The 16,591-nt window shown below is 36.4% G+C and overlaps 2 protein-coding genes, 1 long non-coding RNA gene, 1 other non-coding gene and 1 pseudogene across 4 annotated transcripts; 3 read left to right on the forward strand and 2 right to left on the reverse strand.

The window, feature by feature from the left end:
* The first annotated feature begins 805 nt into the window (after window positions 1–805).
* Window positions 806–880, forward strand: TRNAY-GUA (transfer RNA tyrosine (anticodon GUA)). The gene has a single exon. It is a non-coding gene; the product is annotated as a tRNA-Tyr (tRNA).
* A 255-nt stretch (window positions 881–1,135) lies between these two features.
* LOC146725118 (uncharacterized) lies at window positions 1,136–2,242 on the reverse strand. Its single transcript, XR_014925061.1, has 4 exons — window positions 2,071–2,242; window positions 1,830–1,993; window positions 1,491–1,703; window positions 1,136–1,289 (listed from the first exon to the last, which is right to left on the reverse strand). It is a non-coding gene; the product is annotated as an uncharacterized LOC146725118 (long non-coding RNA).
* A 3,439-nt stretch (window positions 2,243–5,681) lies between these two features.
* LOC146725119 (uncharacterized) lies at window positions 5,682–7,430 on the forward strand. Its single transcript, XM_085484296.1, has 2 exons — window positions 5,682–6,597; window positions 6,661–7,430. The coding sequence occupies exons 1-2, from the start codon at window positions 5,682–5,684 to the stop codon at window positions 7,428–7,430; spliced, it is 1,686 nt and encodes a 561-aa protein (XP_085340422.1).
* A 6,325-nt stretch (window positions 7,431–13,755) lies between these two features.
* LOC114942338 (TBC1 domain family member 13 pseudogene) lies at window positions 13,756–15,126 on the forward strand (annotated as a pseudogene).
* A 482-nt stretch (window positions 15,127–15,608) lies between these two features.
* On the reverse strand, window positions 15,609–16,382 carry LOC114942333 (elongator complex protein 3-like). The gene is made up of 3 exons (XM_085484301.1): window positions 16,122–16,382; window positions 15,842–16,029; window positions 15,609–15,758 (listed from the first exon to the last, which is right to left on the reverse strand). The coding sequence occupies exons 1-3, from the start codon at window positions 16,185–16,187 to the stop codon at window positions 15,692–15,694; spliced, it is 321 nt and encodes a 106-aa protein (XP_085340427.1). The 5' UTR covers window positions 16,188–16,382; the 3' UTR covers window positions 15,609–15,691.
* Window positions 16,383–16,591: the final 209 nt, after the last annotated feature.

A 16,591-nucleotide genomic window follows, 5' to 3' on the forward strand; every position in this document is an offset into this window, starting at 1 on the left:
TTATGGAACCTAAAGTTATTATAGTTTCAGAAGAGATCCCTCGAATGGATATAATATTATCTTTATTTAGATTAACGTGAGGTAATACGAATTGTTGTTTGATAAGATTTATACCGGAGCCAGAGTCAATCATGAAGTTACATTCATGAGATAAATGCGGGGATATGAGTTTAACAGAAGGTAAGTCGTTGTGGTTGAATTCTCTGTCTACACTGCAGATTCGAGTGATGTGGTTGGAATAGATTTTTGAGTGAGAATCATGTTTGTCGATTGGGTGCGTCCTATCGGAGCTTCGTTCCGGCGGACGTCGGATTTTTCCGGAACGCTTTGGGGGTTTCCCGAATTAGCAAAAGAAGTGCTGGGTCGAGCTTGATTTTGCTCGAGTGATCTTTTATAAGCAAGTTTCCGACATTCGCTCATGAAATGACCGGAACTCTTACAATAACGACAGATTTTAGTAGCTGGAAAATTTGGTCCTGGTTGACCTGGTGTCAAAGGTTTAATGAAGGGAGCAGTAGAAGAAATATTATTGCGTGAATTATTAATTATAGGGGGGTTATTATTAACGTTATTTACGGTTTGTCGTGCCGTCGGATAATTTATGTCTGCACGAGGTAGAGTATAAGCACGATTAAAGGCGATAGTTTTCTTTCGAAGGTTTTCTGCTTCTAAAGTTTTAGATAATTGGATGGCTGTGACAATGCTTTGTTCAAAAGTATAGGGTCGTTCTAATTTCACGCGGATTAATAAATCAGAAGGTAGTCCGTTAATAAAACTATTAGTAACACTTTTCTCAGACCCTAGGGTCTGAATAGCTTAGTTGGTAAGAGCAGTCGCCCGTAAAGTGAAAGACGCGGGTTCGATTCCCGCTTCAGCGACTTTTCGGACCTATATTTTTCTCGCTTATTTCTCCATATGTAAGTTTCGAAATTAATTTATATGTGGAACTTTGGGATCTCAAATTGAGATACAGTTCCGTTTAATTAATTTTTCGTTTCGTTTCCTTGGCTCTATTGCCCGGCTTAGAAAGCAGCATACTTATATTAATATTTTACCTTCTCAAACTGGACATCAGGTGAGTGATCCTATGTTACAAATTCACTCAAATGAGTTTCGTTTATTAAAACTACCGACTTTCTGGCATAAACAACCTAAACTCTGGTTTGCTTCTATTGAAAGTGAGTTTACGGTTTATCGAATTCGATCAGATGATATTAAATATAGTTCTGTCATTCGTCATCTTGATGAACAAGCCTTAGTAAACATATCTGAAGTCATTGAAAATCCACCTGAAACAGATAAATATAATTATTTAAAGAAAATATTAATAAATCGCTTTACGGATTCAGAGGAAAAACGTTTAAGACAAATATTAGCTGGAATTGAACTTAATAATAAAAAGCCTTCGGAATTACTTCGAGAAATTCGTCATTTGTCTGAAGGATCTTTAGCAGATAGTGTTTTGCAAATGATTTGGCTTCAACGCTTACCACATAGAATTCAAACGACTTTAGCCGTAGTAGAGGATGTTCCTCTTGTTAAACTTGCGGAATTAGCCGATAAAATTGCTGATCGGGACGGCGGTTTGCAAGTCGCGGAAGTTTCCAATAATACAAGTAATAAATCTTCGGATTTCGCGGATTTGCTACGAAGAATCGAAGCTCTTGAAGTTTCTCGTCGTCGAGATCGTTCCAAAAGCCGGTCTAGAGAGAATAGAAGATTTAGATCGTTATCGCGTAACAAAGACAAATCAAATAAAGATATTAAAGATACATCAATTTGTTTTTACCATAAGAAGTTTGGTGATAAGGCTAAACGATGTACTTTACCTTGTTCTATGTCCAAAACATTCTTGGCTTCACAGGAAAACTAAAAACGCCGCTTAAGACTGAGGCTGCTTACGACGGTGTTTCTAACAATCGCCTCATTATTTTCGACAGACATTCAAATTTGAATTTTCTTGTCGATACGGGCGCTGATATATCGTTGTTACCTAAAAAGGTTTTATTGAAGCCGTGGCATACTAATTTAAAACTTTTTGCCGCAAATGGTACTCAAATTAATACTTACGGTTCTAAAACTTTAATTTTGAACCTCGGTTTAAGGAGAGAATTCAAATGGAAATTTTGTGTCGCGGATATTCAACGTCCTATTTTAGGCGCCGATTTCCTTTGTCATTTTAATCTCCTAATTGACATTAAAAACAAGAAATTGATTGATAATGTTACCGGTCTTATGAATACTGGAAAAATTCAAGAAATTGCGCATTTGTCAATTTTTACCACATCTCCTGATTCTGTGTACCACAAATTTTTAACCGAATTTCCAGGACTCACCCGTTTTTCTCCAATTTCCTCGGTAAAAACACATGGTGTTGAACATCATATCGTTACGGAAGGTTCTCCTAAATTTTCGACTCCCAGAAGACTTACTCCTGAGAAACTCAGATGTGCCAAGGAAGAATTCAAGTCTATGATGGAGCAAGGAATTTGCAGGCCTTCAAGCAGCTCCTGGGCAGCCCCTCTACATATGGTACCTAAAAAGGAACAAAATTCTTGGAGACTGTGTGGTGATTATCGTGCACTCAATTCAGTGACTATCCCGGATCGTTATCCCTTACCTCATATTCAAGATTTTTCTTCTTCACTTTTTGGTAAGAATATCTTTTCTAAAATCGACTTAGTTAAAGCGTACTATCAAGTACCCGTCGCTAAAGAAGATATTCACAAAACAGCTGTCACTACTCCATTTGGGCTTTTTGAATTTGTCGTAATGCCTTTCGGTTTACGAAACGCAGCCCAAACTTTTCAACGGCTCATGAACTCTTTACTTAATGATTTGAGTTTTGCCTTTTGTTATCTTGATGACATTCTTATTGCTTCTAAAGATGAGAAAGAACATATTGCTCACTTACGCATTATTTTTGATCGTCTTCAACAAGCTGGAATGACAATCAATGTCGCTAAATGTCTTTTCGGTCAAAGCGAGATTTCTTTTCTTGGTTACTTAGTTTCTAACCAAGGAGTTAAACCTACATCCGAAAAAGTGAAATCAATTATTGATTATCCTAAACCTAAGACACTTCATGAATTACGCAGATTCTTAGGAATTATCAATTATTATCGTCGCTGTCTCAAGGATGCTGCAAATCATCAAGCTCTGTTAACAGAATATTTAAAGGACAGTCGCAAGAGGGATAGAAGAATTATTTCTTGGACTAAAGAAGCGGAATTAGCTTTCGAGTCATGTAAAGAAGAACTTTTACAAGTTACTACCCTTTCTTATCCTGCTCCTCATGCTCCTCTTATTTTAACTTGTGATGCTTCTGACTTTGCTGTTGGTGCATCACTTGAACAGTCTATTGACGACGATATCAAACCAATAGCATTTTTCTCAAAGAAACTAGACAAAGCTCAAAGAAATTATAGCACTTATGATAGAGAACTTCTTAGCATTTATTTGGCTATTAAACATTTCAGGCATTTTGTTGAAGGAAGACAATTGATTATCAGAACTGATCATAAACCTTTGATTTTTGCTTTCCGTCAGAAATTGGATAAAGCGTCACCAAGACAGATCAGACAATTGGACTTTATTGCTCAATTCTCTACAAATATTACCTATATTTCTGGAAAAATGAATTCAGTTGCTGATGCTCTGTCAAGAATTGAATCTATTTCAATGCCTATTATAGTTTTTTTAGAAGAACTTGCTAATTATCAGAAAGAAGATGAAGAACTTCAAGTTTTACTTTCTTCAAATTCTTCACTTCTGTTGAAGAAACTTATTCTTTCAGGATCAACCATACCTATTTATTGTGATTGCTCTTCGGAATCAATTCGTCCATATGTTCCTAAACTCTTACGCAAGAGAATTTTTGATGTTGTTCATGGACTCGCTCACCCCAGCGGCAGATTGACATCTAAACAATTACTACTGAAATTCATTTGGCCTTCTTTGAAGAAAGATGTGAAGGAATGGACTCGAACTTGTCTTCCATGTCAACGTGCGAAGATTTCAAGACACACCAAGAATTCTCCAATTAAGATTGCAATTCCTGATCAACGCTTTCAGCATGTGCATTTAGACATTGTTGGACCACTTCCTATTTGTCAAAATTACCGTTATTGTCTTACTATGATTGATCGTTTTTCCAGATGGCCTGAAGCTGTTCCTATTTCTGAGATTTCTGCTGAAACTATTTCTACAACATTTTATTCACATTGGGTAGCACGTTTTGGTTCTCCTATCAGCATTACAACAGATCAAGGTCCTCAGTTTGAAACAGCTTTATTCAAAGCTTTAACAAATCTAATTGGATGCCAAAGGATTAGAACTTCTGCTTATCATCCTGCTTCAAATGGAATTCTGGAAAGATGGCATAGGACTTTGAAAGCAGCGATTATGTGCCACGAAACAACCAACTGGGTAGAATCTTTACCTTCAGTTCTTTTGAGATTACGTTCGTGTTTCAAAGAAGATTTAAAAGCTTTACCTGCAGAACTTCTTTATGGATCCACTCTTCGTATTCCTGGAGAATTTTTCATTGAAGAAGATTTTCCTGCAGATCCTGAAATCTTTCTTGAAAAACACAGGATTCATATGAGGAATATCAGATCATCTCCTACAAGTCATCATTGCAAAAGATCACCTTTTGTTCACAAGAATCTTTTTGATTGTACTCATGTTTGGATTCGAGAAGATACTGTTAGGAAGTCACTACAACCTCCTTATTCTGGCCCTTTTCCTATTGAGAAACGTATCTCTGATCATTTATTTGCAGTTAATGTTTCAGGAAGAGTTGTCAATATTTCGACAGAACGTCTCAAGCCAGCCTTCATTCCTAGAACTTCAGATTCTACTGAACTTTCTACCAGATCTTCAGCTCCTGTTCCTGCTATTTCAACTCCTGTTCCTGCTATTTCAACTCCTGTTCCTGCTACTTCAGCTCCTGTTCCTGCTACTTCAGCTCCTGTTTCTGCTACTTCAAATCCTTCTTCTTCTTCTACTGTTGGAAAAGCTTTACGCACCTACCCACCAAAGAAGAAGAAAGTCCATTTCGCAACGAATATCGTCACTTGGGGGGTACTGTAGCATTCATCATCCACACCTTTCATTTACACTCTACACTTTTATTACACCTTACACTTTTCACTGCACTTTTACACTTTTTACATCTTTATACATTTGTAATAACTTCAATTCATTAATATACATAATGTTTTTAAGGGGTTAGGCCAGTCTAGGATTTTCAAAAAATCGAAATTTTTTTTATTGGCTTAAAGTACACTTTAGGGTCCTAAAAACATTATTCAATTGGTAGAATAGTGAAAAAACAATTTTTTCCCTGTCCAATCCGTTGTAGTGTCGAAGCGTTCGGAGCGGGCGACGAGCGCATTTTCTACTTGCCGCGGCGGGCTTCCTTTTGTCCCCTTTTTACCTTACTCTTTGCACTAATGTACCAACGGGGCCAATAATTGTTCCCCAAAAGGTCGTTAGGAAGTGTTTGTTTATCAATACAGCTGTATGTGTGGGCTTGTGTGTGAGTCAGACAGCTGAAAAACGACACCACGCGTGAACGCTTCTTTTTGTTTTCGTTAATTTTTCTGCTTTAACGAATTATTTTATTTTATTTTATTGACTACAGTGGTTTTTACTGATAAACTATCATTGTTAACAATATGAGTGATAACAAGAAGCCAGTTTATTCGGTGCAAAAAGGCAAAAGAGGACGGAAATCCAAAGCAGATGGACCAAGCATTTCAAAGCGGCAGCGTCCGTTAAATCGCTTTGAAATGGAGCAGCCTAGTGAGAACGTTGGTACGTCTGCTAAGAAATTATCTGCAAATAATTCAGATGATATTGAAGTGAATCCTAGTGTTGGATACAAGATGATAGACTTTTTGACAATGTTTACAGCAATTTCTCAAGTAGTTGTTTGTAAAAAGTGTAAGTCCGATGTAGAATTTACCGAAACGGGAAATCGTGGCTTGGGTTTCAAGATTGTGATTACGTGTAAAGAATGCGATAAAGTTTTTGTTCCGAGCTGTTCATTTATTGATAAAGCATACGAAATTAATCGCAGAATCATTCTTGCAATGCGATTAATCGGAGTGGGATTACACGGCATACAAAAATTTTGTGCATTCATGGATCTTCCACGGCCGATTTTTCATTCATTTTATGACTCTTTAGTGAAATGTATTCATAGTGGTGCAGAAATAATGTGTGAGCAAAGTATGAAGAAAGCTGCTCAAGAGGAAAAAGGAAAAACCGATGAATCGAGTAACTCCGGAGGAATAGCTGTGTCCGGTGATGGATCATGGCGAAAACGAGGATTCTCGTCGCTTTTTGGATTCGAATCGCTAATTGGATGGAAGACTGGTAAAGTTGTGGACGTTTCGGTAAAATGTAAGTACTGTAAAGCATGCGAATTTTGGAAAACGAAGGAAAGTACAGCAAATTACAAGGAATGGTTGGAAACCCTTGCCGACGAATGCCAAGCTAACCACGAGGGCTCTTCGGGCCTCATGGAAGTCAATGCTGTTTGCGAAATGTTCCAGCGCTCTAAATCTTTACACAACCTGAAATATACTAGCTATATCGGAGATGGAGACTCTAAGACATATACGGGTATTGTAAATTCATCACCTTATGAAGATTCAATTGTCCAGAAAAAAGAGTGTATCGATCACGTCCAGAAACGCATGGGTACGCATCTCCGGAATTTAAAAAAGAAAACAAAGGGCCTCGGCGGAAAAGGTATACTAACTGGCAAATTGATCAATGAACTGTCAATTTATTATGGTCTAGCGATACGCAGAAATCATTTTGTAGAGAAAATGAGGACTGCGATCTACGCAACGCTAAATCACAAATTATCAACAGATGCCAAGCCCAAGCACGATCACTGCCCGAGCGGAGAAAATTCGTGGTGCTCGTGGCAAAGGGCCAAGGCCACTGGAACTTTGGACGAATATACACATAAACCACCTTTACATGAAGAAGTGTACAAAACTATAACTCCAATTTATGAAAAATTAACCAGTGATGACCTACTCACTTGTTGCATAGGCGGCTTCACTCAAAACAGTAATGAGAGTTTCAACGCTACAGTATGGTCGATGGCTTCAAAAGTGACATCCAGTGGCAAAAATGTACTTGACACAGCTGTATATATTGCTGCAGGTACTTATAATGATGGCCTCACAAGTGCCATGAGAGTCATGCAGAACATAGGCATCAAAATTGGGCCAAACTGCTATAATTACTGTCAAGAGACTGATCAAAACCGCATCAAATTATCCGATCGTTCGCTCTCAGATGCTGCAAGAAGATCTAGAATCGAACAGAAGGCATCCAGAAAGGAAGAAGATGAGTTCCACGTGTCCATGGAAGGTGAAATGTACGGCGCAGGCATCGCAGACTGAAGGTATAACAAAATTTTCAGCACGTAAAACTTTAAACGCGTTTTTCTTGAAACTGCATTTTTCAAATCGGGCGACGATGGTACTCGGAGACTATCGCACGTATCCACTTGAAATTTTAACTGTAGCTTCACAGTAACGTTATCTAGTAAACTACGTACGATTTTTTTGTTATCATTGCAACTTTTTTTTTTATAAACAATTTACTGCTCTTTTTTTCGGTCAAAAATTGAACCTTTTTTTTACAAGTCCGCCATTTTGCGAAAAATTGATGTAAAGCTAAAAACATACGTACTTTACTAGCAAATCTTATGTAGATTAAAATCCCGTTCTTTATTTTGTTTCAGATAGCACGAGTTCCTAGAATCACCGTCGCCCATAGAGGCCCTCTTGAAAAAGGTGATTCCGAAGATTGGCCCAGTAGCCACCATTTTGTATCAAAATGTCATAATAAAAATTTTTTTATACACTTAAATACATGTTTAATAAAGCCTGAAAGAGAGAAATTCCATTTCTTTTTCCTTACTCCCAGAATAAATTGTCAAAGTTAGGCCTTTTTTGAGGACTCTAGACTGGCCTAACCCCTTAAGAAAAATCAATATTTCCATAACAACACATTCATTCATTTATTTGTTACATATTAATTCTTTTTGTTCTTTCGCTTTATACTTTCAATGAATAAACATTACCTTTTCAAAGATCTGGTGAATTTATTTATAAGTCGCTACAGAAGAATCTATATGCAATGGCGGACGTATAGAGTAAGAGAATATTTAAACATAGTAAGATGCTTTAAATGCCACGCATACGGACACGTAGCAAAGGTGTGCACGGCTCAGGACCAGCTATGTGAAATCTGCGGGGACAAGGAACATCTAAAGAAAAACTGCAAAAAACAAGCAGACCTAAACTGCATAAACTGCTCGCGAAACAGACGTGTGGATACCAAACATAGCGTAAAAAGTAAGGAATGCCCAGAATATCTAAAACACGTAGACTTATATTACAATAAGATTAAATGGGAATAAAGATAGCCCATATAAATGCGCAAAGATCGCGAGCAGCAGCAGTAATCCTGGAACTAATATTTAACAAACAAAACTTTGACATCCTCTGTATACAGGAACCTTACTCTTATAAGGGGAGAGTAAGAGGATATTCTGCGCCGGGCTTAAGGATCATTCAACCTGACAAAAAAGACGCATGGGTCGCCGCGGTGGTAAGAGAAGGAAAAATGGACGTCTTCCAAAACACAAGTATGGAAAACGAACTTATCATGTGCTTCCAGGCTTGCGCGGGACAGGAACAGCTTTACATTATTAACATGTATTGCCAATTCTCTTTAGAAATAAAACCGTTCTTAGATGACCTAGACAATATCCTACAAAAACTCTCTGGGTGCAATATTATAGTAACCATGGACGCAAATGCCAGGTCGGACTGGTGGTTCTCCGACACCACAGACGAGAGAGGAAAGGAGCTGGAAGAATTCATCCTGTCGCACAACCTCTGCATAATGAATAAGCCAAATAACCCTAATACGTATTCGACGGAAAGGGGACAGTCAAATATAGACGTTACATTCGTCAGCGAAGGTCTGGCCAGTAAATTAAGAAACTGGAAGGTGGACACAGCGTGCACCACAAGTGACCATAATATTATTGTCTTCGAGATTGGGGACAAGACCCTAAGGAGGACGGAGTGGAGCATGCAAAATGGCTATAATCTGAAAAAAGCAAATTGGGACACCTTCGATGAATTGATTCAGGCACAATTTAACAAAGATTTTCTGAACAAATTGGAGAGCAGTAGAGCCAGCGAGGCAGCGCGGCTCTTCAATAAAACGTTACTTAAAATATGCGACAGATCTATTCCGAGAAGGAAATTGGCTAACCAAACGGTTCCGTGGTGGACCGAAGAGCTAAAAATACTTAGATCACACGCGAACAAAGCCAAAAAGCACCTCCTAAGAGCAAAGAGGTTAAATCTAGGAAACGTGAACGAATATGGGGAACTCTACAGAAGAACCAAAAATAAATATGTTTTGCTAATCAAGAAGGAGAAAACGGCTGCATGGAGAAGCTTTGTAACTAAGGCCGGAAATAAAGATCCCTGGAGTATCGTTTACAAAATAGTTCGCGATAAGATAAAGAAGCCGAACTATTTCTGCACCCTAACCCTGCCCTCGGGAAAGGAAACAAATAACTGGGCGGAGACGATAAGTGCTCTTCTAGATAAATGCGTACCGCCAGACGATGTAGGCGGAGAAGGTAAAGTACACGCAGAAATAAAATCACAAAATAAAAGATATCGTAATAGTAATATGGAACAGGAAATCACGGAGCAGGAAGTGGCGGTTGCCATCAAGAGGATCAAGAAGAATAAGGCCCCAGGAGCCGATGGCGTAAAAGGAGAGATGCTAAAGGCTGTATGGGCAAGCAACAAGGAAGTCATAAGACAAGTGCTAAATATTTGCCTAAGAGAAAAAACATTTCCCGAGGAATGGAGGTGTAACGTCCAGACAAATTTCAAAATTTCAATTTCTTCAATCATTAGTTTTTTTAACCTATTAGTCATGACAATCTCTAACTTGCATGAAAGACCGGTATTAACAAATATAACCACTCGTAGGCTAAGATATGTCTTTTAAAAACAACCTCTATAATACTAACTAAATATGGTATAATATAATATAATATAAATATAATATATTTAGGTTAATAAGAAAAACCCCATTGATTATTTGTGAGAAAAACTAAAATAAGGTTAAGAACGTATATACATACGGATATATATATATGTATATGTCAAATGGCAGTTTCCGGGACAGTCCTGGAAGACTTATGTATATACATATAGGAATTGCATATCTAAACGTATATATATATATATATATATGTCAATCGTATACTTTGACGACACTATATATATTTTCTGGCGATTTCAATGACGATATAAGACATAATATTCATTTTACTAATATTAAATATATATATATTATTCAATAGTATTAAATTTTAAATATGTACACTATATATATATATATATATATATATATATATTAACACACAAAATTCTTATACCTGAAATATTTATATATATATCGCTTATAAAGAAGTATACTAAATAATTAAATAATTATGTATGAAAGCTGCTTTACTATGTGAACTCGGCTTTACTCGCAAGGAAACATCCAGAAGATTCTAGAAGGCTCTAGAACGATAGCGTGATGCAATGCATGATGCAACGCTGAAACACGTTGCAACCTGCAAGGCCCGTTGCAAGCCGCATAGCGATGAGTCACCAGCATACCGCTATCGCTACCAAGAAGAAGATAAGATAAGTCGGAGCGCATAGCCAACAAAGGCATACAGCTATCGCTACCGAGAATAGGATAAGGAAAGTCGGAGCGCCCGGCGATGAGTCATCAAAGGAACGCCGCTATCGCTACTAAGAAGCCATCTCTCCGGGACTTAACCGTCGCAATCTCTACCAGGAACAGATTGTCTCCGGTACTTCCCCGGCATACCTCTCTTGCCATTGGCTAAGCCGCATCACCCGATGGGAGGAGCGAGCCCCATTTTTGGGTATATAAACCCGGCTCCCGGCACGGAACGGCAGTGAATCCGTCCTCCATCACTCAACAGTGAATTCGCCATCCATCACTCAAGAGTGATTTCGTCGCAGTGGTTCCAGTCAACAACAATCCAGCACTCAACCAGCAAATACTACGGGGTCCTGAAGACATAGCCGCCATTTTGGTGAGGCATAGCCGCCATTTCGGACCGAGGTACCGAGGCTCCTCAGATCTTCAGACTCAGAGGGAAGAACACAGTAGCGAAGTGTACCATAGCAAGGCACATTAGACATTGTCTAACCTTGTGAGTATTTAAGCCAGTTCACATATCCCTAAATAGTAAAGCGCGACGGACACTCATTATATTTAATCATTATATTTAATTAGTTATTTAACACTGAATTTCGAACTCAATCTTATTTCACATTACGAACTCTGAATTTGCATACAGACATAAGCCATACGATTCGTATCTGCATACGCCTGCGTTACAATCGTCTATATATTCAATATTTTACTCGATACTATTTAACTATATCTAACCGATATCGCATGTCCATTTAACTTGTTGTACTTGCAATATAAATATATTATATATGTATTTTATTGTATTACTGTTCACTTATATATGCATGTAATCCCGTATCCTACTACCTATTAGCGAATTGAATAACGCTAATTCCTCAGTACACATTAGAATATTATATCCTGTCAGAAGGTAAATTCGCAAATCATCTCAGAGGTGCACGTTCAGTAAAGTGAACGTAGCATTAGCCTAATAAGACCAGGACCTGAGAACCCGGAATAACCGGATGTATACCTACCTCTCTATTCTTTTATGCTTTTAACACCTTGCACTTTCCAATAATTGCGAATTACTTTACCACACCGACTGACAGTGATCTTGCATATTGATATTTAAATTTATTTGACAAGTGTACTCCACCTTACCCTATTTGCTACACCCTGTCATAAGGTAAATTCGTTACTACGATTCTGAGATGCACGTTCTGTAAAGTGAACGTCGCATTAACCTTCGGGGACCGGAATCCACGGGCAACCGTACATTTCTTCACCCTTCCCTGCTTACTCTCTCTCTGCTTTACAAACCTAACGAATTACTTTACCAAACCAAATGACAGTGGTCTTAATGATTATTAAAAATAATTAATTCATAATTTACAATTCAATTATTGATGCTTGAAGCTACACGTATTAATACTCTTAATATAGATATTAATACTTATATTCAAACCTCTATTCCTAACTCCTCTATACCCATTAGAGTTATATCCTGTCAGAAGGTAAATTCGCAAATCATCTCAGAGGTGCACGTTCAGTAAAGTGAACGTAGCATTAGCCTAATAAGACCAGGACCTGAGAACCCGGAATAACCGGACGTACACCTATCTCTCTATTCTTTCATGCTTTTAATACCCTGCATTTTCCAATAATTGCGAATTACTTTACCATACCAACTGACAGTGATTTTGATATTCATTGACAATTTGTTACTTCAAAGTCTAAGACTTATTTATTCATTAAGAATTACTATTTCAAAGTTTAAGATTTAATTATTAACGATTGAAACATCAAGTATTAATATTCTCAACGCAGATATTAATACTCCTATTCAAATCCTTCCTTTTATCCACGTTATTACCAATCCTCATTTAATACAGGTTTATTACAATAATTATTGACATAAAGTTAATTTATTAACAGGTGAAGGGCTTTCTCGTATAAGATTAACCTTTCATCTCTGTTCGCTCTCATTAACAAGTAAATCACGCTACAAACGTGAGTCATATTCAATTATTTCAAATAATAGAACAATCTATCTTACGATTTATTCATGTAAATTTATTTAACCGTTAGATGGTCTCTCCTTTCCGACGAAGGAATCAGATCGATCGAAACAACCAGCACCTTCACAGACTACGCGAACGTAGATCTCGAAGACCTCTAAATCTAAACGTTCAAATTTATCCAACGCGAATAATCATACAACCTCCCTCTTCAGACGCTTATTCGCCAATTAATAATATTCCTCCATACATTGACTATTCTCACCCTCAATTTCCTGAACAGTCTCATTCAGAATCAAATACTTACTTAATAGATCCAAATCATCAATTTTTAACTGACCCTGAATATTACGTCCATGATCAAACTCAACAATTAGCATCTCCAGGATTCGATCCATTTTTACAACCCAATTCCAATATTTTCGACGAGAACACCGTGGTACTCGCTCCCGACGACGTCAATAATTTCATCCCAGAAGGAGCACAGAATAATTTTAGTTCCTTTATAAACTATCTTAACCAATCTAACGACTCTGAACAGGAGCTCAATAACATTGTAATACAGTTCCAAGCTCATTCTGAACCGAGTCAGGACCAGTAGATTTTGTGTCGACATAAAGGATTTATAAATAAATAAACAATTTTTATACTTGTAAAATATCTTTATTTCTTGACCCGACCCGCAGAATTCCTTCTCCATCCGACTTTCTCAATCGAATCTCAAGCTCTCGGCATCCCAGGGTATAGCCGGCCTAGCAGGTTGCCCTAAAAAAGTAGAGAGCAGCTTCTCGAACGTTTACCGAGGTAGTAGACGCAAGAAGACCTTCGAAATTGTATTTAATTTATTGGTTAATTTATTATATATGGTTTTTACAATTATAAATCTAATATTAATATATTAATATAATTATATTTTATATCAATGCAATATATATATATATATATGTATGTTCTTAACGCAGACGAAATAAACACCGTCAATCTTGGTAAAATATGCTTCCATGGTATACCTGACGAACCTGGNGGTCTGAGGCCTCTGTGTTGGAAGCTACTGCTGAATTATTTGCCACCGAAGAGGTCCAGTTGGCTGGAGACTCTCAAGCGCAAGAGAGAGTTGTATGACACTTTTATTGAAGATCTCATTGTTATGCCGGGAGAATCTAATGCGGATAACAAAGAAAGAGTCGATGTGACGTTACATGATCATCCTCTCAACTTAAATCCGGATAGTAAATGGCAAATATACTTTAAGGATAATGAAGTTCTCCTCCAGATCGATAAAGATGTTAGACGACTATGTCCAGACATATCATTTTTTCAACAAGGCACTGATTATCCATGTCAGAAAATAGTCAATGCTAATGACCAGCAACGTTTACATAATAGAGTTCAACACATTGTACTGATTACGCGCCATTGGCTGAAGGCGGTGAAGCGCATTGGGAAGTTTTAGAGAGAATACTCTTTTTATACGCCAAGGTTAAATCCTGGTCAAGGTTACGTGCAGGATATGAATGAAATAGTCGGACCTATATATCACGCATTTGCTTGTGATCCAGATCCAACATGGAGAAAACACGCCGAAGCAGACACTTTCTTCTGTTTTACCAATCTAATGGCTGAAATACGTGATTTTTTTATAAAGACGTTGGATGAAGCTGAATTTGGAATTAATTCAATGATGAGTAAATTGACAAATCAAGTTAGAGCTAATGATCCTGACGTTTGGCTGCGTCTGCATCAACAAGAATTGTGTCTGCAATATTACAGCTTTAGATGGTTGACGCTTCTTCTTTTGCAAGAATTTCCTCTTCCGGATGTTATAAGGATATGGGATTCCTTGTTTGCTGATGAGAATAGATTCAGTTTCCTTATACATATCTGCTGTGCCATGATTCTATTATTAAGGGACCAGTTGCTGGTTGGCGATTTTGCTACGAATGTTAAACTCCTACAGAATTTTCCATCGATGGACATTCAAATCGTGCTCTCTAAAGCGGCTGCTTTGGCGGGCAAGACTTTATAGTTTTTGTAATGATTATTTTTCTTGATTAAGTCGTAAATGAGCTGCAGTGATTTTTCGGCATGTCGAATATTGTGATCTTTGCCTCTCCTCTTTCTGTGCTGTCCGCGATATACACATAAATTTATACATCATCATAAATGATATATAAAGTGCATATAATTTGTATATTGCTTTGACTCGCATTTATGATTTTGAAAAGACTGAATATAGAGAGACATTGTTGACTTGTACTACTTAATCTACCTATATTCTAACTTTGCGCACAATAAAATTACGATATATAAAGTATGTGCATTTTTTATTAATTCTGCGTTTATGATATTATATTATGATAATATTAATCTAGAAGAGAGGTGCAATCAAAATATCAATTGAGATATAACATAATCATGTATATATAAAGCTTACCGGTAGCTTGATAAAAGATATAATTTGGCATTTATGTTATATGAAATAGTTAACACAACTGTATATATGGCACACGCTCAACGAATATTGATTACAAAAAAGCAGCATTTTTAGTGCCACATGTCAAATTAAAAAAAATAAAAAGATTAGATCATAAACAAGTTTATATTTTATTATTATATAACCAGGATATTCTAGAATTCTAAATCTACAACAAAGACATTAATGTAATTTATATATACAGAGTGCCAAAACTTTGATGTTGAAACTTAGTAGAATCACGTGCATTTACAGTACAGGCACTACACTGCCATAAACATGAAGCTCTCTTACTATAGAAGTTTTTTCTTTTAATTCTGATATACAAGAAATTATAAAATTTATTAATAATTATTAATTACATATTGATACATGTATACATCATATAGTCTACAAAATAAATCTTTCAAGTACATTTCTTTAATCTGAGTAAACCAACTAGAATATCTTGCATAGTATCTTCATATGATATACTAAAAAATATACATATATGTATTATGTATAATCTATCATAAATGTATATATTATGCATATGATTTAATATTGTTATATTTACCTTACTAATGGCACAGGTATATCACGTACGCGATAAACCCGTGTCCACGGTGGTATTAAGGACAGAATACAAGCTATAAGATCGATCAATACACTCGGTGCATAACTTTTGTATCTTCCAGTTTTCAATAACCACGTATGACAAGTGTCGGATACATTTTTAATCCATCTGATCGAAATGCAGGATTTCTACAAATTATAATATTTATATAACAATATATAGAAGTAATAAGAAATAATTAAGTTAATTAATATGTACAAGCTAGAGAACCATTACTTACAATAAATTGATATACATCTCGTTCAAAGTCAACATTTGGTAAATCTGACATCATGTGAGCTATCATCACTTTGAACACTTTAAATATTCTGATGTATTCGTATATTATGTGATATATTTTTTTATATAATATATAATTACATATATGCAGTATCACATGTTTAGTATATCATAAACATATTCTTTTATAAATATATATTTATATAATGATATTTGCAACTTTTTGATATTTATTAAATACTTTTATTATTATGTTACGTTATCATTTTATTTATACTATTTCTTTCATAATAATTTTCTGCAACGCTACCATTGTACTACATCTTTCATAAGTATATAAATTATAAAAAAAAGGAATAGTAGGATGGTAGTGTAGCAAGAAAGTAATTATTTTTATGAAAGAAATAGTTTAAAATGATAACGTATCAATATTTATTTTATACCCCGCACGTCAATATTTATTATTTTTTT

Source organism: Nylanderia fulva, unplaced genomic scaffold, assembly GCF_048542155.1.
Source record: "Nylanderia fulva isolate GAGA-0341 unplaced genomic scaffold, ASM4854215v1 Scaffold1030, whole genome shotgun sequence".
Taxonomy (NCBI): domain Eukaryota; kingdom Metazoa; phylum Arthropoda; class Insecta; order Hymenoptera; family Formicidae; genus Nylanderia; species Nylanderia fulva.